General features: G+C 39.0%; 1 protein-coding gene across 3 annotated transcripts in view; it reads right to left on the reverse strand.

The window, feature by feature from the left end:
• Positions 1 to 23898, reverse strand: part of PCSK5 (proprotein convertase subtilisin/kexin type 5) — a 449406-nt gene that overhangs the window by 274386 nt on the left and 151122 nt on the right. For all 3 annotated transcript variants that reach the window (XM_032308751.1, XM_032308750.1, XM_032308749.1), the window contains exons 6-7: positions 10682 to 10770; positions 6754 to 6926 (exon numbers count right to left, since the gene is read on the reverse strand). In XM_032308751.1, the coding sequence (XP_032164642.1) occupies positions 6754 to 6926; positions 10682 to 10770 (262 nt within the window). The remainder of the gene's footprint in view (positions 1 to 6753; positions 6927 to 10681; positions 10771 to 23898) is intronic.

Below are 23898 nucleotides of genomic sequence, written 5' to 3' on the forward strand. Positions count from 1 at the left end.
GCCTATTTGATAGCAAAATCCTTCACTCACCCCACCCCTCTTTAAGGTATTTCATTAATTAGTGTTTTGTGGAATAGATTTCAGAAAAAATCTCTTGGCTATTCTGTCCCATTTATTTTAGCCATTCCTTAGTAATACTCTCAAGACTCATATTTACCTTCTTTAAGGATCACTCAGAAATACGAAATGAATTAATCCACTAACCCAGAGATTTTGGACAACTAAGGCTTTTTACAGTATTCTACACAATTAACTGGCATTTCACATTTATTACCCTGGCCTTTTCAGAAGTGATAGTGATTAAGACTCATAACATAATTAGAGACCTCACTATGTTCCAGAAACTCTGCTGCGTATTTTACAGGCATTAATCATACAATCCTCACAACAGTCCTATAAAGTAATTACTAGCAGTTAGCTCCATTTTATAGAGGAACAAACTGATCCTCAGAGAGGCTAATTAACTTGAACATGCTTAAGAACGTAATGGAACCCACTGGAGAGTCTGAATCCATGGTCTGTGCGTATTAATCACCAGACTATACCATGTATATTAGTAACTCATTTCCATATTATTAATTAAAAACAGAAAACCAGTACAAGTGTGATCCTTAAATAAATTCATTCAGTATGTGCAGCAAATGGGCATGGAATTCACCCACGTTTGCTCACCTATCACTCAACAGACCCTCTTGCGGGTCCTTGGGATCTAGCACAGAACAAAACATTCTGTCTCCGAGCCTTTATGGGGGGGGTGGGGGACAATTCATCAACAAGAGAAGGAAATATACTAAACAGAAGGAGAAAAGGGGTGTGAAGGGTCGGAGTGTGTGTATTTTATTGCGGACCAGAAGAAGCAGGCAGGCCTCCTTACCACAAATGACACAATGGATCAGAGAGGAGTCCTGGGTTTCACATAGGAAGGTCACGGTGGCCCTGACAAGAACAGTCGCGGTGCAGTGAGGGGTCAGGGTTCTGATGAGTGGCTTCAAGAGACAGTGGAAAAAGAGCTTGTAGAGGACAAGTATGGACAATGGTTTCTGGAAATGAGTAATTGGAAAAATAGAAGAAAACCACAGAGAGAGCCTCCCCTCTGTCTTCTGAAAAAGAACTGACAGTATGTGGACAACAGTAGCACACAGGGGAGGGACGTTTCGATGATGAAAAAGACAGGACTGATTGAACCGCGTCTTTAGTTGAGGCAAGAGGCTGAGGCATTCAGTGAAGAAATGGAGGAGGTAGAATTAGGCAGAAGGTGAGAAATTCATTCACCACAGTAACAGGGGAAAAGCTCTGCTATGCGGTCACGGATGATACAAGGAGGTCGGTTCTGCTGAATAAAGTGGAAATGATGACACACAAAATAATTTATTTGATTGCTTTGAGGCCCGCATTCTGACTTGTTTAGCCCTACTGAGTATATATTTTCTGTAAAACTGGGGAGAATAGGACCTATCTTAGGTGAACACTGTGAAGATTAAAAATTAGGAGTTGGGGGAAATCAGAGGGGGAGAAAAACCATGAGAGACTGTGGACTCTGAGAGACAAACTGAGGGTTTTGGGGAGGGCGGTGGGGTGAGCCTGGTGGTGGGTATTCAGGAGGGCACGTATTGCATGGAACAGTGGGTGTGGTGCATAAACAATGAATTTTGGAACATTGAAAAAAAACAAAACTAAAAAAAAAAAGTGGTATCTATTTTGGGGCTCAGAGGACTGACCATATCTAACAGACTGACAAAAGTTGAGTGTTTTAGGATCATTATTATTAGGATGACTACCACTACTGGTATCCTCATCATTATCAATCATACACAACTCAAATTATGGACCTCTAATTCCTGCATTTAATTTTACAACTCCTTAGCATCAACTAAAATACAGTCTCTGGGGAAAAGAGCAAGTTGTCAATTGTAACTTGATTTGTTCAACACAGTTTTGTCTCAGGCTGTAAACTGAATCAATTCTGATTCTGTTAGTCTTTGAAGAGTGTTACATTCTACTGAACCCAATACTTGTGTTATAGAAAAACAAGTAGGGAGCATTTTGAAATCCAATATTTGCTACATTTTCTGATTAGCAAGCAGAAGGAGTGGATGTGATCAATACTTGGATCCCCTGAACAAAATATATTTCCTTTGTGAAAATCTGTCTTGATATGTAGGCTTCTCCTGCTTGCCAACCCCCTGCCCCCCCCAACTTGTCCTGACGCTGCTGCCCCCTCCCCCCAAGTCCGGCTCATGATCACCTCTTTCCTGGACCACTTCAGTCTTCTGCTCCTGCCTCCCTGTCCCTCTCCCACAGAGTCCATTCCCTGTACGGCACTGACCTTTGAAAATTTTGTGTCCCAATGGGCCACTACTTGGAAAACCTCTGAGGGTTTTCCGCAATGGAATAAATCGCAAACACCCTCCATGGTTTACAAAGCCCTGCGGAGCCGGCCCTGAACTACCTCTCCAAACCATCTCCTACCGCCTGCTTTCCGCCCACATTGCTCCCATCACCTGAATCAGCATTTTGTTCCATGAACACACCCCAATCACCCTCCACTCGGGGTGTTTTCCTCTTGCTGTTCCTTCTGCAGAACTCATTCCTTCGACAGGACTAGCCTCTTACAATCTGTGACCCAATTCATGTGCCCCCCTCTTCAGAAAGGACTCTCTATCCTCCTGAACGACGACAATTCTGTCCTGCCCCCTCACCCATTCTTCCCATTTCTAACACTTCTCATTAGCTTATCATCTTGATGGTGTCTATGTTTGTTTCCTGTCTTGTTGCTAGAATGTACAGTTTCATGTGTTGCATTTAAAACTTAGATGTTGCCTTCATTGCTTTATCCATGTGGTACAGGAAGTGGGAGCTCACTACATTTTATAGAAAGAATATATAAATGTCAATTCCTGTATTTTTGTAAGTGAAGTAGTTAAAACCCTAACGGGCCAGAGTGACTTTAAGCTATCACACAGGGTTTTACCCCGCTACCTGAGGGACTTATTTTAGTAGTTATTTATTCCCTCATTCCTTAAGTCATGCAGCCAATAAATCACTCATTTCTTAGTTGCATTTTATAATCTAACTTTGTATAAAGTTTTCATCCTATCATTTTCTATATGTTTGACAATTATATAAAGAACACGAATTAGAATAAAATCTCGTAGACTATAGAACGTACTGTGCCATCTGGTGCTTGATAATAAAGAAGTAGAACGTTTCTTTCTTCCGGAAGACTAATATACTGCTTTAAAAATGTTAAATTATATATTCATAGATATTTAGAGAAACCTCCCTTGGGAAAATATAAATTAAATTCAAGACGACGAACATAGATAAGTAGAATGAATTTGTGTATCAGGAGGTTACCTCGAAATGGAAGAGGTGCTTTAAGGGCAAATGAAATTGAAGGTGAGTACAGACATAGGAAGAAAAAAGCCTATGACAGGCAAGAACACAGGAAGTCTACGCTGATTTCTATATACTTAACTACCACCACTACAAGTAACTCTATGGGATCATCTAGAATTCTGTAGTGCAGAAACGGTACACAAGGTTCGGGGACTGAGGAGAACTAGAAAGTTTTTTGAAAGGACATGATCTCTTCTCTGAAAAAAAATTATGTATATTTACATGCACAGATACCTATAAAGTGTATTTCTTAAGCACCTATTATATTCCAGGGATTCTGTCAATAGCTTCAGCAGCATTATCATCTAACACTCATAACATCTCTGTGAGAACATTTATTGCCTGACTTTAGATGAGGAAATAGGAGCAGAGGTAGTTTGATTTGTTTCAGGTCAGAGAGCAGTAAACGACAGATTCCGAACTCTGGCTGGTTGAGTTCGAAGCCTACGTGTAAACACACTAAACCTCTATCCTGTTAATCTAAACACATTTGAATGGGTCGCTGCTGGTCTTCCATAATTGTATGTGCCATGACAGCAGCCAGAGAATAGTCAATTGTTTTGCAAGAGTTATTTCTTTCGTTACTACCTTAACTCTAAAAAATGAATAGCTAAATGCCCCCTCGCCTTTTTTAGATTAAAACCTTGAAAGATCTTCAGTGAAATGTTGAATAAATTATGGTATTGCCATATTCCAAAGAGGGTGAAACATTATAATACAAAAGAGTTCTATCATTATGAATTACCCTGGAAGAATGCCTGTCACACACAGTTAAGTAAAAACAGCAACATAGAGGCAAGTGGTCCCTGTTTGCTGTAGAAATGCACAGGGAAGTAGGGAAAGGTGGAATCCATACTCTTAATAATGGTTATCTATGGGATGCCTGGGTGGCTCAGTCAGTTAGGTGTCTGCCTTCAGCTCAGGTTATGGATCAAGCCCCGCATCGGGCTCTTTGCTCAATGGGGAGCCTGTTTCTCCCTCTCCCTCTGCTTGCCACTCCCCCTGCTTATGCCCAGTCTCTCTCTCTCTCACTTCTTTCTCTCTCTGACAAATAAATAAATAAAATCTTTTAAGAAACCACCAAAAACAATGGTTATCTACTTGTGTGGGGAATCTGTTTTTAATTTCATCTTTGTAGTAGGATTTATTTTCATAAGCATGGGTTACTTTAGTACTTAATAATGAATATAGAGTAATTTTTTTTTCACAATGGTTTGTTTCTAAATATAATCTTCCCATAAGTTTGAATAGCTTCCTCAGATGATCTTCTTTCTTAACCCTTTCCTCCTCCTACCGAAGTACCAGATTTTTAATTTGTTTTACACCTTGAACTTCCAAATAAGATTACCATTGAATGAGAGTCCTTAGCAAAAACTTGAAAAACATCGGTCCCCATTATCTCAGTATGTATGCTACTGAAATTAGTAATTACTAATTACTAATACTTTACACTAATGAGAAATCCCAGCCTACTCTTTTTATTATATCAAAAGCCATACACATACGATCCGAAAATTAAGTATGAACTAAGTTTTATCTCTTTCACTTGAATGACCATTCTGTGGATGGCCTGGAGAGAATACTACTCTGTGGTCTAGGGCTTTGGTAATGAAATTTCCAGATTACTGAGAGCACATTCATTTGATGTTCAGACACCTTGAAAGGAAAATTCTAGGCAATGCAATTTAAAACACTATTCTATAGCTTTAAAGGGCTTTTTCAGTTAGGAAGTATATTCTGAACGAGTGCATAAGCTTCCTTTCCAGTCTGTTTCAAAAGAACCGGAAGGGCGCCTGGGTGGCTCAGTGGGTTAAGCCTCTGCCTTTAGCTCAGGTCATGATCTCGGGGTCCTGGGATCGAGTCCTGTATCGGGCTCTCTGCTCGGCAGGGAGCCTGCTTCCTCCTCTTTCTCTGCCTGCCTCTCTGCCTATTTGTGATTTCTGTCAAATAAATAAATAAAATCTTAAAAAAAAAAAAAAAAAAAAAAAAAGAACCGGGAGACAGCTTGGCTTAGTCTTGTGAGTTCACCCCAGCACCAACCCCACCGGGGTGGAAGCAGCAGGGTTACTTGTACTCCAGCTGCCAACACTGCATTAACCTGCTGCACACACTCCATCGCCCCAGATCTGGGCTAAATGCACAACCGTCCCATGGCTGGTGTAATTTGTAGTAAATTAAATGAAATTCAACAAACATTTACTGAGCACTCCCTAGAGTTCCGTGCACTCCATGGGTTTTGCGAAGCCTCTCAAGATGGGCATAAGCCCTGCTATCCCAGGACACAGAATTTAATGAGGAAGACACAGACCAGAATAACGGACATAAAGCACACTATGATAATGACTTTGTGTGACACCGGGAAGAATACGCAGTTTCGTGGGCGCAGGGTAGGGATTGCTGGCGCTTGGTTCTAGTTCGGGCAGTGACGAGGCTTCTGGGGAGAGGCAGCATTTTAACGGAGGCTTGCTGGTGGAAGAGAATGGGCTGTATAATCAATCGTAGAGCATAGGGATGAGGCTGGGAAAACGGTACACGGTAAAGGATTGGAAGAGCCGACTGCGCTTCCATTACAGAAAACGTAGAAAGAGATGATGAAGGAAAGGTTGGAAGAGCCCAGATCACGATTAAAATGCTTTAAATCACCCAAGGTTTCATTCACAAGTAAGAAACAGAAAGGAGTTCTTCGGACCGAGCACTCCTCCTTCCGTGATTACAAGTATAGGGTGACCTTATTTTTTATTTAATGAAAACAAAATGGGATTTTTTTAAGAGCTGTAATTTGAAGGAGAAATTCTATTACAGTAGATTACCTGGTCAGTTTTTGAGGGGAGGAGTGGTGTGTGAATTTCTTAGTGAAATGAAGAAAAATGCTGATGAGTAGCCTGGATTGGGAACTTGGGAGCCAGGAGAACAAGGATATTGTCCTGGGAGAGAAGTGAAACCTGGGAAGGGTGTATGAAAGGGAGAGGCCCAGAAGGGCACTGCTGGATGACCTCAGCTGGAGAGATTCAGTATTTTCATTTCTCTTCCATCTCACAGAGCTAAGAATTTCTTGCATCAAAAGCAAGATTCACATATTAACGGATACATTTCCTTTGAGCAAACCTAAGCAGCCAAATACACCTCTGTTCTTGTCAGGGGAAACTCTCTAGCTCTTAGCTCATTTGCAGAACGGATGCAATACACAATACTAAAGGTTCTGTCCCTCTTTCTATAAACCTGTCTTCTGGCTCAGCTGTGGACTCTGTCCATTCCTCTAGACCCAAGGACTGGAACCCACAGTTGCAGAGACGGTTTCCCACGAGAACCATCACCGAAGGACAAAGTATGAGCCACGGTGCTTTGAAAACCTACCATTCTAACGCCGTTTTCAAAGGCTTGGCGGGTGAGGGGAGCCGGTCCGTCCACGGTCTTGCCATCATCATCCGGGCCCCAGCTTGCACTGTAGATATGCACGTGCTGGGGATTGAAGCTAACCGATTTCGCTTCAACCATGTCCGTGACATCTCCATCCAGCATCCGAACCCCTTCCAGACAGAAGGGAATTAGCTTGAATAGAGCATTCACTATAGAACCCCCAGACAGCCCAAGACATATTCCAATTACAGCAATTGGGGGGCAAAGAATCAACATTTAATCAACACCTAAGGGAGCATCTTCTCCCCCCTGAAAAAAGATAATGCAGACTCTTCCAAAATTTTCTTGGAGAGAAAGTTGCGTTGTACATGAGAGAGTTCTTTCTTGGAGAGAAGTTGCGTTGTACATGAGAGAGCAAAACTTCTTTAAAACCTTTTTTTTTTAATCCATTATTCTCTTTTTTTAAAGTTCCCATTAAAACCTTTTTTTTTTAATCCATTATTCTCTTTTTTTAAAGTTCCCACAATCTCTCCCTTCTCTTTATCCCTGTCTTCAGAGAGTACTTGACAGAGAGCCTCAAGCAATCCATCTTCCCTAAATTTCTCTTTATTAGGTAACTTGTGTTCATAATTGGTATAAAGCATTCTGACCTTAGCGGGCTGACAAAATTTGGAAAGCTGCCAAGTTAGGTTGGTCTAATTTCCTCTCTCCTTAATATTATCTCCTAATCTGTGAGACTGATGTGAACTTAATCTATTATTTCTTTGCCAAGTTATTTATAAGTCAAATAATAAATGAGAATGCTCTCTGTGCATGTAACACATCAATTATGTCTCAAAGGGTTTTAACCATGTTCAGTCATTAATCTTCATTTATGTATATTCCCGCCAGACAGACAGGGATTTGTTATTAACCTTAACAGGAAAAAAATAGACACAGACACCCAAGAATAAATTACACGTCAAATGTCAGGCCTTCTCTCTGTCCTTCTATTCTGGAGACTCCGAACAACAATGAAACATCTAATTGTGAAGTAAACATATATCTTCTTCAGCTTAAGCTAAAAAGCACCACTGAGATGCTGTATTACTTTACAATTCTATCTTTATGGCTCAAGTTTCCTCCTTAGAAAAATCTTGTTCTCTAGCGGGATTTCAAGTTTTTCTGGCCACCGACACATGGGGCTTAAATAATAAAACCCCTAATCAGGCAGCTTTGATACTAGGAGGTTTGAGGTGGGACTTCTAGTGGAAAAATCAACAAATTCTTGAAAAGACAACACCTTCTTTGTGCTTTAAAAAAATGTTTAACTTTCAACTCTAAAATTTGCAAACATACAAAACAGAAAAAATGACCATGAGGCCAGAGACAGACGACACTTAACTGGTGACATTCTGCCATATTTCCAGGGGAACCTTTCTCAGCTACATGACAGATAGGTCACTATACCCTTGAATAATTACTTCTAAAAGAACAGTGGAAGTTAACACTCGGGACACATTACATTTCCTCCAAGCGCCCCTAAAGACACTGCACTTGCTTGTAATATCTCTTGACTGTCATTTCCTTGAGACCTTTGGATTTTTAAAGGCAATGTATAGACAAGTGACGTGGATCATAAGGGTTATAAATACATTACTTTAAAAATTACCAAAAGGAAACTGTACTTAGAAGGCTTTTCAGCACTCTGTTTTAGGGAAGTAGAATGTCCAGCTGGATACTCTTTGTGTGTACTGGGTCGTAAGCAGCCACTGGTTTGGTTTAATTTGACATGAATATTCAAAATTCATCTGCACAGTTTTTACTGAAAACAAGAACTATTTCGTATGCCCTCCATTTTTACTTCTTGCTATTTCAAAGGATAAAATGGAGCTACAGTTGACCCTTCAACAACTCAGGGTTAGATGCGCTAACCCTCCCCCAACACCACGCAGTCAAAAATCCACATACAACCTTGACTCCCCAAACACGTAACTACTAATAACCTACTATTGCCTGGAAGCCTTCCCGATAACATACACAGTTGATGAACACATATTTTATATGATATGTGCATTACAGATTATATTCTTACAATAAAGTAAGTTCGAGAAAATCTCCATAAGAAAATCTTATGGAGAACATAGTCCACTTATAGTACTGTACCATATATACTAAAAAAAAAATGTATTTAAGTGGACACATGCGGTTCAAACCTGTGCTGTTTAAGGATCAACTGTATTTTATTGGTGCAAAGAAATAAACACTGGGTTGTACCACTGCCTGAAAAAACCTAACTGGAAATTCCAAACATCAACACAGAGGAGTAGTTACACAATATTTAGGTGTAGTTTCTAGATCACGCAACTGATGGAAGTCTGGGAAAAAATAAAAAAGCTTGATGAAATTGTATCTAGAGGGTAATATTCCTTTTCTGACCAAATATTAACAAGTAATTATTTTTGTTTCCTCAAGTTTTAAGATGGAAGGTCCATTTTTCTTTATCTGACTGTAAGCCTTCATGCTTTGGGACCGGTGTCGGGGGGTTAATTTATAATTCAGAAGGTTCCTGTTTGGGGGATGACAGAACATTGGTGAGTCACTGCCATCTGTTCATTTTCTTATTGAAGTCCTGTTTGGCGAGATTGGCAACTTGTCTGTGATTTCGTTCCTTCAGTCCCTCAAGGTGAGTGAATGCTGGGTTAGCACGGGAGAGGGAGGAGGCGGACATGGACGTGTGTTGGTGCATGTGAGGGACTGTGTGTGTTGTGTCTGGGACAGCAAGCAGGGTTGATTAGCAGCTACCATGGTCACTGGACACTCTTGAGACTATCAAGCGTGTCTGGAACCCTCATCGTTCTTCAGGGGAAGTTTCTGTCTCCTTTCCTTAGCTCCCTCATAAACTTCTCCTTGACGCACAGCAGATACTCTCAGAGTACAGCTAATTACTGGTTAACAAGCTGCCATACTCTAAGAATTCAGTGTGAAATAAAGGACAGAAAGAGGTCAAATGCACTGAGCACTGATATTTGAGGTAGTGTCAGGAACCTTTTCTTAGCACCGTTACTAAATACCCCCAATATGTCACGTTACGAGATCTCTATATTTACTATAGGAAGGACAATTATTTTTATTTCAAGTCCAATTCTATATACCACTTGGCAACAATAGTGTACTGGAAATGAAGATGTCAGTCTAGTTACCAGGAAGGTCATTCATCTGCGACACTGGTTAGGAAAACCTCCTAGGGGACACCTTCGAGCCACTAGGATCTATCCTGTCTCTTACCATGTGCCTGCGGTATCAGGTGACAGCTAACAAGGATGATTACAAATATGAAGGAGTTTGCTTCTGTCTAGGCCTACCCTACGTTGATACTCCCTTAGTCAGGTCCTCGTGGTAGACATACTTAGTTTGTGCATGTGTGTGTAGACATACTGAGTTTGTGCATGTGTGTGTAACGTACATACATAATCTGGGATTATTAACAAAAACTCTATTGCTCTATTATGGTCTACAAAAGGTGATTATACCATTTCCCACTTTAATTTCCATTAAAGGAACTTTCGGTAAAACATAAGGAAAAAGGAAAAAAAAAAAGGATTTTCTGTTCTGACATTACTTTCAGAATGTCTCTCTCCTTAGAGACACTATGGGCTGATATTAAGGTGATCAGTTCTTTCCGACCCAGGCAGCCACTGGATAGATTGGGACAGATGTCAATGACCCCAAATCCAGGACTGGACATGTTCTTCATGCCTGTTTTAAATCAAGAAACATCTGTGCTCGCACCCCCAGAGGGGTACTGCTTCAAAAGCCCTGAACTTTATTTAATAACACACGTGAAGATGGTCATTTTTGGCAAGAGTTGAACGCTGCTCTGCCAACGCAGCCCTGTCTTGAGCTCTGAAAGGGTTCTCCGTCTACCCACGTTTGTTTCCCGTACCTCCGATCTTGGCATTGAAAGCAATTCCGACCGTGCAGTGAGAGTTGTTTGCTGCGGCTGCCACTTCTCCAGCACAGCGGGTCCCATGCCTGCAGGGAGAACACACACGTGTTCAAGTAAGACACTCATTCTCCCCAACTCGCCACGTCATCTCCACCAGCTGGACTCCAAAGGCATGAAGCCTGCTTCAAGCTGTGGATATTTCTGGAACTTCTACCCAAGTAGCCCTTAGCCTACCCACTGCCAACTTTTAATTATATTCTGTTTCGGATTCTGATTGATATATATATATATTCCTTATACCTTGATTTCCCAATCAGGAAATCTCCTTAAAAGTTAAACTCGAATAGTGTGTTTCTTTGTATTCTCTAAACTTCCATTGTCCAATATGGTAACTACCAGCCATCTGTGGCTATTGGGACCTGAAATGCTGCTTATGTGACCTTATCTCAACTTTAATTTTAATTAAGGAACTGGCACTCAATTCAATTATTACAAAATTTAAGAGCATCAGTATATGCGAATCTGCTTCTTACTGTAAATTTAAGTAGAGATCAAGTATCTGCAGTGAAATGTCATCTAAAATATGATGTGCTGTAACTATATACTAGATTTCTAAGATTTTGTACGAGAAAACAACGTGAAATAGTCCATGGTACTTGTTTTATATAAATGACATGAAATCTGTTATTTAATAAAATGTATCATCAGTATTTATTTCACCTATTTCCACCACTAAAAATGCGGCTACTAGAAAAGCAGACACCTTTTCCTAGAAAACATTCCTTTTATTTCTCATCACAGCGACTTTGTTCCTCAGAAAAAATCCTTTTGTTGAAAGGACTTCTAAGACCATCCCATGCAAGGATAGCAAAGAAGTTCCAAGTGCAAAGTACAATCTGTTTAGAAATGTTGACCTAACGCTCTGTTGAGAAGAATCCTGCCGTCTGGCTGAGCCCAGGGAAAGGAGACTAGGGCTAATGGCTACTATCTGCCTTGGATGCAGAACAGGGATATGAGGCATATGACAACCGCTATAGGTGTATTAGTCATTGCTAATGAAGTCCAAGGCTCAATCCCTCACCCTCATTTTTAGAGATGGGGATGCTAAAGGAGGCCCTAAGATGTAAAGAGAGAGAGTGAAATCAGCCTAACAGTGACTAAGACTCAGGTCCCCCAAATACTATGTCAGTATTTTTTATTTTACAGTATAGACCACGCTTGTCATGGGCAGGGACTACCATCTGTACAACTGTAAATGAGTGACTGCTTACAAATAGACAGGTACACATGCAAGTTCATATAATAGAGATATGTTCTGCTTAGTCCACTTACTAATGTCATGCTTATCTTACTATGTCAATATCAGCCTGTATGTCGTTTAAAAGCTCGGGGCGCCTGGGTGGCTCAGTGGGTTAAGCCACTGCCTTTGGCTCAGGTCATGATCTCAGAGTCCTGGGATCGAGTCCCACATCAGGCTCTCTGCTCAGCGGGGGCCTGCTCCTCTCTCTCTCTCTGCCTGCCTTTCCGTCTACTTGTGGTTTCTCTCTGTCAAATAAATAAATAAAATCTTTAAGAAAAAAATAAATAAAAATAAAAGCTATTACCCCCTGTCATCTTTTAAACGGTACCCCACCCATAATCTATTTCTCACGTGCTTGATTTTTGGAAATTGACCCAGTTTTTCACTGAGAGTGACAAGGCTATGAAAAACGTATATACTTTGATAACTTGGGATAAATTCTACAAGTGGAATGACTGGTTCAAAGAGCGCAGAATATATTGTCAAGTTGTTAATGGAAGATTAAAGTAATAAAACCAAACCTCAAAAAAAACTTTTGCAAGATGGATAAATATTATTAAAAAACATATTTTTATGCATGACCAAAAAAAAAAAAGACCATAAGCCTACTCCTATGACATTATGAAGAATGGAGAAAATATCTGAACAGACCCATGTCTATAAACCCCTAGGTATGAGTTTTTTAATCTTTTCATCCTTGCCAATCTGACATGAAAAATGTTATCTCACTGTTGCTTCTCTTTTTATCCCCTCAGATTACATTTGTTATTGTCCATCTTTTCAAATATTTATTAGCTATTTCTATTTCTTGCTTTGAGAATAATCATTTATGTCTTTTGCCCAAAATTTCTTATGGTTTTCCCATCATAGCTATTGTATATACATTTCCATATGTGTTATTTGGAACACAGTAATCATATTTATGGCAATTTTAGGGTGTTCCACACAGCAATTAATTCTGATGCACTCGTAATTATTTTGCCTTACTGATATCTGGTCACACCACTTTCATCATCAAAAAAAATGATCCATTTTTAAAAGAAAAAAAAAAGATTTCTTTTGTAAATTACAAGCTGAACTACTAATTTTACCCCTGAGCTCAACAAGTATTTACTATGATTCTTCATTAGTCTCTGATTACATATCACTTGACGGTGTAAGTTAGTTTTTCTTTACATGTCAAATTCCCTTTATGAGTCCATTGTTTTTAAACTTCACTGTATCCATCATTAACTAAGAAGAGTGCTACAGGATCATAAGGATCTGATTCTCCTTCTCCAATTGTTATTTGAGTCCATTATGACAAGTTTGTTCATTGTATTGTAGATTTGATACTGTTTTCTGCAGTTCTGTCAATTTTTATTTTATTTAGAATGGAATGATTAAATCTTCCTAGTGAAACTATTTATGAAAATGCAGTAAAACTCTGGGATTCCTGCAGTAAAAACGAAACAGAACAAAAATTAAAGAAACCAGGCTAATAACTGGGCTAATAATTAAATTGCATACCTCTTTGTCCCCTTTACTATTAAGCATTCTGTGTTCATATCAGTTATACCTCTCTCTCTTTTTTTTTTTTTTTTTTAATTTGACACAGAGAGAGAGAGCACAAGCAGGCAGAGAGGCAGGCAGAGGGAGAGGGAGAAGCCGGCTCCCCGCTGAGCAGGGAGCCCAATGCAGGGCTTGATCTCAGGACCCTGGGATCATGACCTGAGCCAAAGGCAGCCACTTAACCAACTAAGCCACCCAGGTGCCCCAAAATTTTGAGTACTTTTTTTTTTTTAAAAGAGATTTTATTTATTTATTTGAATGAGAGAGTGAGAATGGGAAAGACAGCATGAGAAGGAAGAGGTCAGAGGGAGGAGCAGGGTCGCTGCTGAGCAGGGAGTCTGATGTGGGACTCAATCCCGGGACTCTGGGATCATGACCTGAGCCAAAGGCAGTTGCTTAACCAACTGAGCAACCCAGGCGTCCCTTCTATCTCTTATAAATAGAATATAATTACATTTTGTTGAAGCTAGGCTACCTTTGTCTTTAACCAAAGAATAGGTCCATTTACAGAGACTAAATCCCACTGTTACATTAATGCTTACTGTAGGTATTTGCTATTTGCTCAAGGATAGCTCACTTCACAAAGTCTAAAAGTCATCAATACGTTTTTCAATTTTTCCCAAACGACACAGACTAGAATGTTTTATTTATTTATTTAAAAGACTTTATATATTTGTCAGAGAGACAGAGAGCACAAGCAGGGGGAGCACCAGGCAGGGGGAGAAGCAGGCTCCCCACTGAGCAAGAAGCCTGATGTGAGACTTGATCCCAGGACCCCGGGATCATGACCTGAGCCAAACGCGGATGCTTAACTGATTAAATCACCCAGGTGTCCCACAGACTAGAATGTTTTAAATGTGATTACTCTCTAGCACATGAAATCCCCATGATTATAGTTATACATTGGAATTTTTTTTTTTAAGATTTTATTTATTTACTTGACAGAGAGAGATGACAAGCAGGCAGAGAGGCAGGCAGAGAGAGAGGAGGAAGCAGGCTCCCCGCTGAGCAGAGAGCCTGATTTGGGGCTCGATCCCAGGACTTTGGAAACTAACCCATTAGTGTCATTAATCTGAATAATCAATGTTTGTTTAGATATACAAATATTCTTTGCTCTATTTGTTTTTTTAGTTATAACTCCTTCTAGGATCGCGGATTTTTTTTTTTTTTCTGAAGAATATTGTATAAATGCATCCATCAGGGAGTCTTTTGGTGGCCTTAGAAATTGACTTTTACTGTTGTTTTTGAAAATTAATTTTACTGGGCATAGCAATCTAGACTAATGACCCTTCAAAAATGCCATTCCACTGTCTTCAAGCTTCTATTGTTTCTGATGAGAAATCAGCCATCTTGGCATTCTAGTTCTCTCTGGGCACTTTTCAGATCTTCTCTTTGTCTTTTCTACTCTGCAGGTTCATTAAGACATTGAATGTTTGAATTTTTAAAAATTCTTTCTTAGAGGGAGGGGGTTTGGGAGAAGGGGGTGGGATTATGGACATTGGGGAGGGTATGTGCTTTGGTGAGTGCTGTGAAGTGTGTAAACCTGGTGATTCACAGACCTGTACCCCTGGGGATAGAGTATTATGCCTCCATCAGAAAGGATGAATACCCAACTTTTGTAGCAACATGGACGGGACTGGAAGAGATTATGCTGAGTGAAATAAGTCAAGCAGAGAGAGTCAACTATCATATGGTTTCACTTATTTGTGGAGCATAACAAATAGCATGGAGGACATGGGGACTTAGAGTGGAGAAGGGAGTTGGGGGAAATTGGAAGGGGAGGTGAACCATGAGAGACTATGGACTCTGAAAAACAATCTGAGGGTTTTGAAGGGACGGGGGGTGGGAGGTTGGGGTACCAGGTGGTGGGTATTATAGAGGGCACGGATTGCATGGAGCACGGGGTGTGGTGCAAAAATAATGAATACTGTTATGCTGGAAATAAAAAAAAAAAAAAAAAAAAAAAAAGAAATGACAAACAAATGGGACAATTAATTAGAACAACAACAAAAAAAAAAATTCTTTCTTAGAATTCCTAGACCTGTGATTTAATGCTTAAATCATCAAGAGTCTCAGCTGCTACCTTTGAAAGCTATCTTAATCTTCCATTTCACCTTCAAATTTCCCATAGCTTTCTCTCCCTAGGCTGCTCTCCCCATAATCTGCTCAGTTCTGTATTTCACTTACCTTCAGCCATGCCTAACCTGCTATTTAGCCCATCATTGCATTATTTGTGTTAAGTGTTATATGTTTCGTTACTTTTTTTGAAGTTCTTTTTCAAACCCACCTGGTTAATTTGAATAGTTTCTCAAAAAACAAAACAAAACAAAACCTGTTCAATTCTGTGTACTGAAACATACATTTCTTGATATATATGAATTATATGTAATAATTCTCAAACATTTCAATCTACTTCTGCTCTTTTTGCTGCTGGATTATTTTCATGGTGATGTTTTCCCCATGTGGTGGGTGAACGGTCCTTTAGGTGGTCATGTTGTTTGCTTTTATCTTTGTGAATTCTTTGAGGCTGGACTGGATGATGCATCAAGGGTTCTGTTTTATGCAAGTGTTTTCTCACTTCACTGCCATCCTTGTGCTTTTAAAAATCCAGCTCCAGGCTGGCTGGGTTTAGCTGATTACTCTGGAAAATACCTATTTTCCTATTCCCTATGCCCTTTATAGATCCGAGCTTTCACAGAGAAATACTCTGTGTGTCCCATTATCCCAACCATGCACTAAAAAGTTCTTTAATATTTTCCCAGGAGTTTTAGATGTACTACGGTAGGAGAGATTTAATTAAATATCTTTTCTACCATAATATTTCTAAAACGTAAGAAGTAACTTGGCTCTGTATTCCTAAAATTCAATAAAACCCTGCACATATTATGTGCATCATTAATGTATAGTGAATTCTCCTATGTGAAGAGAAAGAGTGACTATTTCCTTATAAAAACATTTCTTGCAAAGATTTCTGTATATCGCTCTATATCATGACCAATGATGAACCATCTTTGAAAAACAGGGGAGTTATCACTCTACCACTGATGTATACATTTTAAATATCACTTAACTAATAGACTGTAACATGCTGTAACTGAGGGTCCAAATTGCTAACTCAACTACATTTAAACAGCCCACTCTCTTCAGATGACAAAGGTCATTACTCCAAGGAAAGTACTAGTCATTTTTTTATTTTTGTACCTTAGTTGGATTCAGTGTTTTGATGGATTTAAAACAGATCATAGAACAATGAATATCATCAAGACCTGTTCAAGTGTAGGAACAAGATTCAATTTCTTCCTTAAAGAATAAGGGTGGTCAGCATTAAGTGTATTCGTGATGTCCATTAATTATAAAAGTCACAAAATAGGCAAACATCTTTGCTTCAGATGTATTTTTCTTCAGAGACAATAGACAATGAGCATTTAGAGTATTTTCAGTATAAGCAGGACCATTTCAATAGATCTTAGTCCAAAAAACGATAGGCTCATTCTATTACATTCTGACCTACATGCACCTGGATAGGAATTTACTAGCCAACTTCTACATTAACACCCCTTGGAAAATTAGTTAGTTAGCTGTTTAGCTTCTTTGTATATGTTTATGCTACTGCTAAGACACATTCTTTTCTGAGACCCCAGAAGATAACCCAATGATATAAATTATAATGGATATTTAGACAAGTGGCTAAGTAAGTTAGACATTATTAGGAAAAAAAAAAAAAAGGAGATGCACACAAACTAGGAAGTGAAAAATGCATCGCTTCTCCAATTCTCTTAAGCATATTGGCATTGCTGCCAGGGCCCTAGCAAGTCACAAAATGCCCTGTCACATAATTTTTATTTGAATAAACTGTTTGGCTCTTAAAGAGCATCTTGACTGACAGATCATGAGAGTCCTTGTTCTACCATTCCAAGTCTTCTCATCTATTACATGATCTGTTCCCAACAATAAACCACTGCAATTAAAGATCTTAGAAGTTTTACCTGGGCTCTGTGATTGAAAACAAGGAAAAGGAGATCAGAGAGTGCCTGCGAATTCATTTCTATAATATCGTGAACTCAAACAAGTGAAGTGAAGTGAGTACAGAATATGAATTCGTAGTTGACCCCAAAATACTGCCTACGTGTATTCTCTTGCTTTCTCCTAGCCCCAGACTAGTCACAAAGTCCCATTGCTTTGTGAACTTTGTTTCTTCTGTATAAATGAGTAGGGATGAAAATATTAACGTACTTGAGCTTTACTGTAGATGTGAAGATGCAAGTCAGCTCAGCAACGAATCTGAGACATCAGGACACATGGAAAATGTCTACCCCTACGTTGCTTCCTCATTGCTCACAAGTCAAAATTACACTTGTCTGAACTGAGCAACAACAAGTTGGAGAAAAACTATTTTTTTTTTTTTTTAAGACTTTCTATTCCATTTCCTTCTTGAAACAAACATCTTCAGCTGTTCATGGATTCGGTCTACCCCCTCACTGAATAGAAATTCCCTTTTGACATCTGGTGTGCCCATTCTCTTTGGCGTATTTTGGTTTTGCTTAAATCGAAGTGAAAACTTTCCATTTCAAAGGCTCCCTTAGAAAGGGAGAGCAAGAAATAATGATGTATTTGATGTGTTTTCTAAACTATCACTTCGAACTGCTGTTTCTGACTGCTCGCATTGTTCTTGATAATATTCCCACCTTGTGCTGACATCACGCCATCCATTTCTAAGTATTTGAACTTCAATGGATTCTCACCTCAACCCTCTGAAGCAAAACAGGTATCACTTCTCTAGTTTGACAAATGAGAAAATTCCAGCAGTCAGATGGGGACTGGAAGGTACAAACCATGGCAGGGCAAAGACTAGATCCAGCTCTCCTGAATCCTTATGTGAGGTCCTTCCATGGTTCCAGCAGAAGTCAGAAGGGCCCACGGTCCTGCCTTTGAATGGCTGCCAAAATTTCACGACTTCTTTGCTGGCTCCCCTATTTATTCCATGCCATAGCGGCGACTTTATTCCTTCGTTACTATTGATGACAGGATATTTGACAGTATATTTTATAGAATCTCCCTAATAAATTATTCACCTTGAGTGAGAAGGAGGAAATGCCAGGAATCTTAAAAATGAAAATTTAAGAAGAATGGAAAAGAACTGAAAACAAATTATGGCCCTGTGTTTAGCAAAAAGCTTTACTAAAGCTCACGAAACATGTTAGGAAAAAAAAAAAAAAAAAGAAAAGGTAAATTAAAACTTTAGAAAGTAAAAAAGAAATTATCCATTCCATTTTTTGGTGATGGGTTTTTGTAAGACAATTAAAATCCTAGCTTCTGATGTGACTACAATTACATGCAATCCCTGAGGCTTCCATAATATTACTTTTTTTTTTTTTTTAATACAAGGAAGGAATTCAGAAAAACTCATTCAAAATAACTGTTAAGGGCTGAATGTTTGTGCCCATCCCCACCCTCCATTCATATGTTGAAACCCTAATCCTAGTGTGATGGTCTCTGGAGCTGGGGCCTTGGGGAGGCTTTTAGGTCAGTCACACAGGTGGAGGCCTCATGATAGGATTACAAACAGCAGAGAACAAACTTCCTTTCTTTCTCTCCATCCTGTGTGCACACATTTCTGCAAGCCGGGAGAGAGCCCTCCCTGGAAACTGAATCATGGACTGTCCAGCTTCCAGAACTGTGAAAAATAAGTATTTACTATTTTAGCCACCCCCTCTATGGGACTCCATTATCACAGCTTCAACTAAGACAATAACCAAGAGCTATATAAAACAAGATATTCAGAGACACTCTGATCGCCTAATACTGGAAGAATCTTCAGCATAAACTTTAAACGATCACAGCCTTTATATTTAGCTAAAGACATTGTGAATCTTCCTCTCAGTCTTCAAGGAGAGATACATAATAGTTAAAGAAATTAATAAAAGTTAGCATCCATCAACTGTTCCAAAGTTGGAACAGATATGTTATGGGCAAGAGAATAAAAAATATATTTTATAATATTAACTAGTAATAGGCACTACTAAAAGGCATCAGATATATCACAGATCAATGACCAGCAAAGGATTTTAAAAAGCAGATTTTTTTGAGAGGTTTAAATGTACTGTTAGTTTGACACATACATACACAGGAACACATCAAGTACACACAGAAACTGGTGAAATCTGAACATGGTCTGCAGAGTGTATTAATACCAATTTCCTGGTTTTGGTATTTCACTGTAATTGCATAAGTTGTCATCAGTGGGGGAATCTAGATGAAGGGCTAGGGGTCTTGTACTATTTTTGCAACCTCTTGAGATTTGTAATCTTTTTAAACTTAAAAATGATGGTAGGTCTGAAGAATCTATAGTTATTTGAAATACTGGCTATAATTCAAGATGGGTATTTTAGTTAGAACACAAAATATTGACGATAAAATAAATAAAACCCTAGTGGTCAGTATACTGCCTTTTTAACATTTTTTTAGATTTTTCATAAATTTTTAAAATTATTTCATTTTTTAAAACTGAAGTATAAGTAACACAATGTTATACTAGTTTCAGGTGTACAAAATAATGATTTAACAATTCTATACCTTTCTCCACACTCACGATAAGTGCACTCTCAATCCCTTTTATCTATTTCATTCATTCCTACTCTTCTTCTGGCAACCATGTTTGTTCTCCAGATTTAAGTCTGTTTTTTGTCTCTTTTTCTTTTGTTCTTTTGTTTCTTAAAGTACATATAGGAGTGAAATCAAATGGTATTTGTTTTTCTCTGACTTATTTCACTTAGCATAATACCCTCTAAGTCCAACCATATTGTTACAAAGAGTAAGATTTCTTTCTTTTTTATAGCTGAATAGAATTCCAGTGTGTGTGTGTGTGTGTACACCACATCTTCATCCATCCATCTATTGATGGACCATTGGGTTGCTTCCATATCTTGGCTATTATAAATAATACTGCAATAAACACAGTGGTGTTTGTATCCTTTTGAATTTGTGTTTTACTTCCTTTGGCTAAATACCCAGCAGTGAAATCACTGGATCATACGGTAATTTCATTGTTAATTTTTAACAACCTCCATAATGTCTTCCACAGTGGCTGCACCCACTTGCATTCCCACCAAGAGAGCGCGAGGGTTCCTTTTTCTCCACATCCTTGCCAACATATGCTGTTTCTTGTCTTTTTGATTTTAGCCATTCTGACAGGTATGAGAGGATGTCACACTGTGGTTTTGATTTGCATTTCCCTGATTGGTGATGTTGAGCATCTTTTCATGTGTGCATTGGCCATCTGTATGTCTTCTTTGAAGAAATGTCTATTCAGGTCCTCTATTTTTGGGGGGTTATTTGTTTACTGGTGTTAAGTTCTTTACATATTTTGGATATAAACCCCTTATCAGATATATCACTTGCAAATATCTTCTCCTGTTCAGTAAATTGTCTTGTCATTTTGTTGGTGGTTTCCTTTGCTGTGCAAAAGCTTTTTGTCTTGGTGTGGTCTCAACGTTTATTTTTACTTTGGTTTCTCTTGCCTTAGGAGACATAGCTAGAAAAATGTTGCTAAGGCCAATGTCAAAGAAATTACTATGTTTTCTTCTAGGAAGTTTATGGTTTTGAGGACACACATTTAGGTTTTTAATCCATTTTGAGTTTATTCATTGTTTATAGGGTGAGAAAATGGTCCAGTTTTCCCACCACCGTTTGTTGAAAAGACTGTCTTCTCCCCATCTTCTATCCTTTCCTCTTTTGTTATAGATTAATTGACCACATAAGCATTGGTTTATTATTTCTGGGCTCTCTATTCTGTTCCACTGATCTCTATTTTTGTGCCAGTACCATACTCTTTTGATTACTACAGCTTTGTAGTGTATCTTGAAATTTGGGACTGCGATATCTCCAGCTTTGTTGTTCTTTCTCAAGATTGCTTTGGCTACTTAGAGACTTTTGTGGTCCCATATAAATTCTAGAACTATTTGCTCCAGTTCTGTGAAAAACATTGGTATTATCATAGGGATTGCTTTAGATCTGTAAATTGCTTTGGGCCGTATGAACATTTTAACAACACAGGTTCTTCCAATCTACAAGTATGGCATATCTTTCCATTGGTTTGTGTCATCTTCAAATTTCCTCCATTAGTTTTTTTTATCATTTTCAGAGTACAGGTCTTATACCTCCTTATTTAAGTTTACTCTTAGCTATTTTATTATTTTTGGTACAATTATAATTGTTTTCTTAATTTCTTTTTCTATCCCCTTCATTATTAGTGCATATAAATGTAACAGAGTTCTCTATAATACTTTTGTGTTGCGAGACTTTACTGAATTCATTAATCAGTTCTAGTATTTACTGGCAGAGTCTCCAGAATTTTCTCTATAGAGTATCACGTCATCAGCAGATAGTGAAACTTTTATGTCTTCCTTTGCAGTTTAGATACTTATTGTTCTTGTCAATATGCGGCTTTAAAAGTGTTCTCTTACCTCTGCCACGCCCCCTCCTCTTTACCCTCTTCCAGCCTAGACCTTTGACATCTTTTCTTTCCCCCTCCTCCTTCTGTCTGCCCCAGCCTAGGAAAATAGCTTATTCATTACTACCTGAATTCATTGTTAACTATGGCAGCCTGTATATCGAAGAGAAAATAGCTTGGTTTGTCGGAAAATCTAGTTTGTTACCTCACTTCTGCTGCTTTCTCAAATATAAAGTTGCATGGACTGAAGTACTTTAAGACCTACGACAAGCACATACAAGTGTATGTATATAGTCCCGACCAAGATCTCAGCCACCTCCATATTAGCATAACTCTCTTCCTACCCTTGTCTTAAAGATCAACACCATCATCAAAGCCACAGGGTATGAGAGATCCTTGTTGATGAAATCTACTAATTATGAGGGAATGACGCCCTTTTTCTCGGCTCACTAGTTCTCTACAGATTTGCCTAGCATGCTTTTCAGTTCTTTTTAAAATTTTGATGATTAGTTTTTCTTGACATACACGAAATTTTGTCTATGAATTCAGATTGTCTGTGCTTATTTATACTCCCGGGTGATTGCATGCTGCTACTTCTCCCCCACTGGGTCTATTAAGAGCTGACAACCCGACTCTCCAGGCTCTCTAACTTCTACGAGAGGGCTCTGTTTACTGAAACTCAGATCTACTAGTTTTCACTCTATGTAGTTAGAACTTTGGGAACAGCTTGCTCTCATTTTCTACCACAAATGGAAGACTGCAAAAACTGTCTCCCTTACCCTTTGACTATGAATAGACAGAAATTAGTCATTCCTGCTGATTCATTTTAGGTTTGTTCTCAGTGAGCATGGAGTCAAGTGTTTTCTCTTCCAAGTTCAGAAATGTGGATCTGGAGCTTCCAACTCTTCCTCAGAACCAGAGGGTACAACGTGATGCCCATCTTTTCCACTGGACATCTGTCTCCTTTCCTGGGTTAAGGACTACCTATAATTCTGGAAAACAGAACTGTAACACGTTCTTTTTATGGAAAGAATAAACTCAGTCAGGAATGCTTTCTTGAAAATTATCAAAGTACCTCCCAAGAAAGATTCTAGTTAACAATATTAGTCCTTTCCTCACTCCTTCCTTCCTTCCTCAAGCCCAGAGAATTCACATCCTATGTCCCAAGCATTTTCTAAGCCAGGGATACACGCAGTTGAATCATCTGCGGCTGTGGTGCTCACGGTCTTGGTGGAGAAGATTCTGAGTAAAGGACAAACAAAACCTCTTTTCCTTTTCTATGGGAAAACTACTTTGATTCAACTTTCTAGCTCTGTCCCCCTTGATATCGGGCAAAGATGAGATACCAGCTACCAAGGATCACTGCTCATGGTAAAAAGGAACCCTGTTTGGTGAACGACCATGCGCTGAGAGGTCTGTGGCCAGGATGCTGGATACATGATGAGAAGTCTTGGGCTTTGGGCTTCCGAGAGGAGACTCTAGAAATTGGATGTGGCTATTTATAGGAACAGCATTGTTCCTAATAGCATAGGGCTTTTAAGGCAAAGTGACTTTTCTACCCACTCGCATGGCTCTTTCTTGTACAACTGAGGTGTCATTTGGGCATCGAGGGGAAAGAAGAGGAATAGAAAATAGTCTGGGGACTGGTGAACACCCTTCCTAGAGAAGTACAGCTGATGTTAGCCCACAGGTACATTATATTCTTATCTTCCTAATGATCACTAATAGTCTAGGAGTTCAACTGACTACCAATTGAACCTACGACCACGAATGGGGGTGTCATAAGATTTATGCAAGTAATTAACCAAGTACCGAGGTCCATGCTAATCAAGGTTTATGGACAAAGTGTTATAGGAATTTATGCTCCAAGGGTTCTGGCTCGAAGTTGGTGTTTGTGAAAATGCTTGGTATGCA

Source organism: Mustela erminea, chromosome 12 (genome assembly GCF_009829155.1).
Source record: "Mustela erminea isolate mMusErm1 chromosome 12, mMusErm1.Pri, whole genome shotgun sequence".
NCBI classification, from domain to species: domain Eukaryota; kingdom Metazoa; phylum Chordata; class Mammalia; order Carnivora; family Mustelidae; genus Mustela; species Mustela erminea.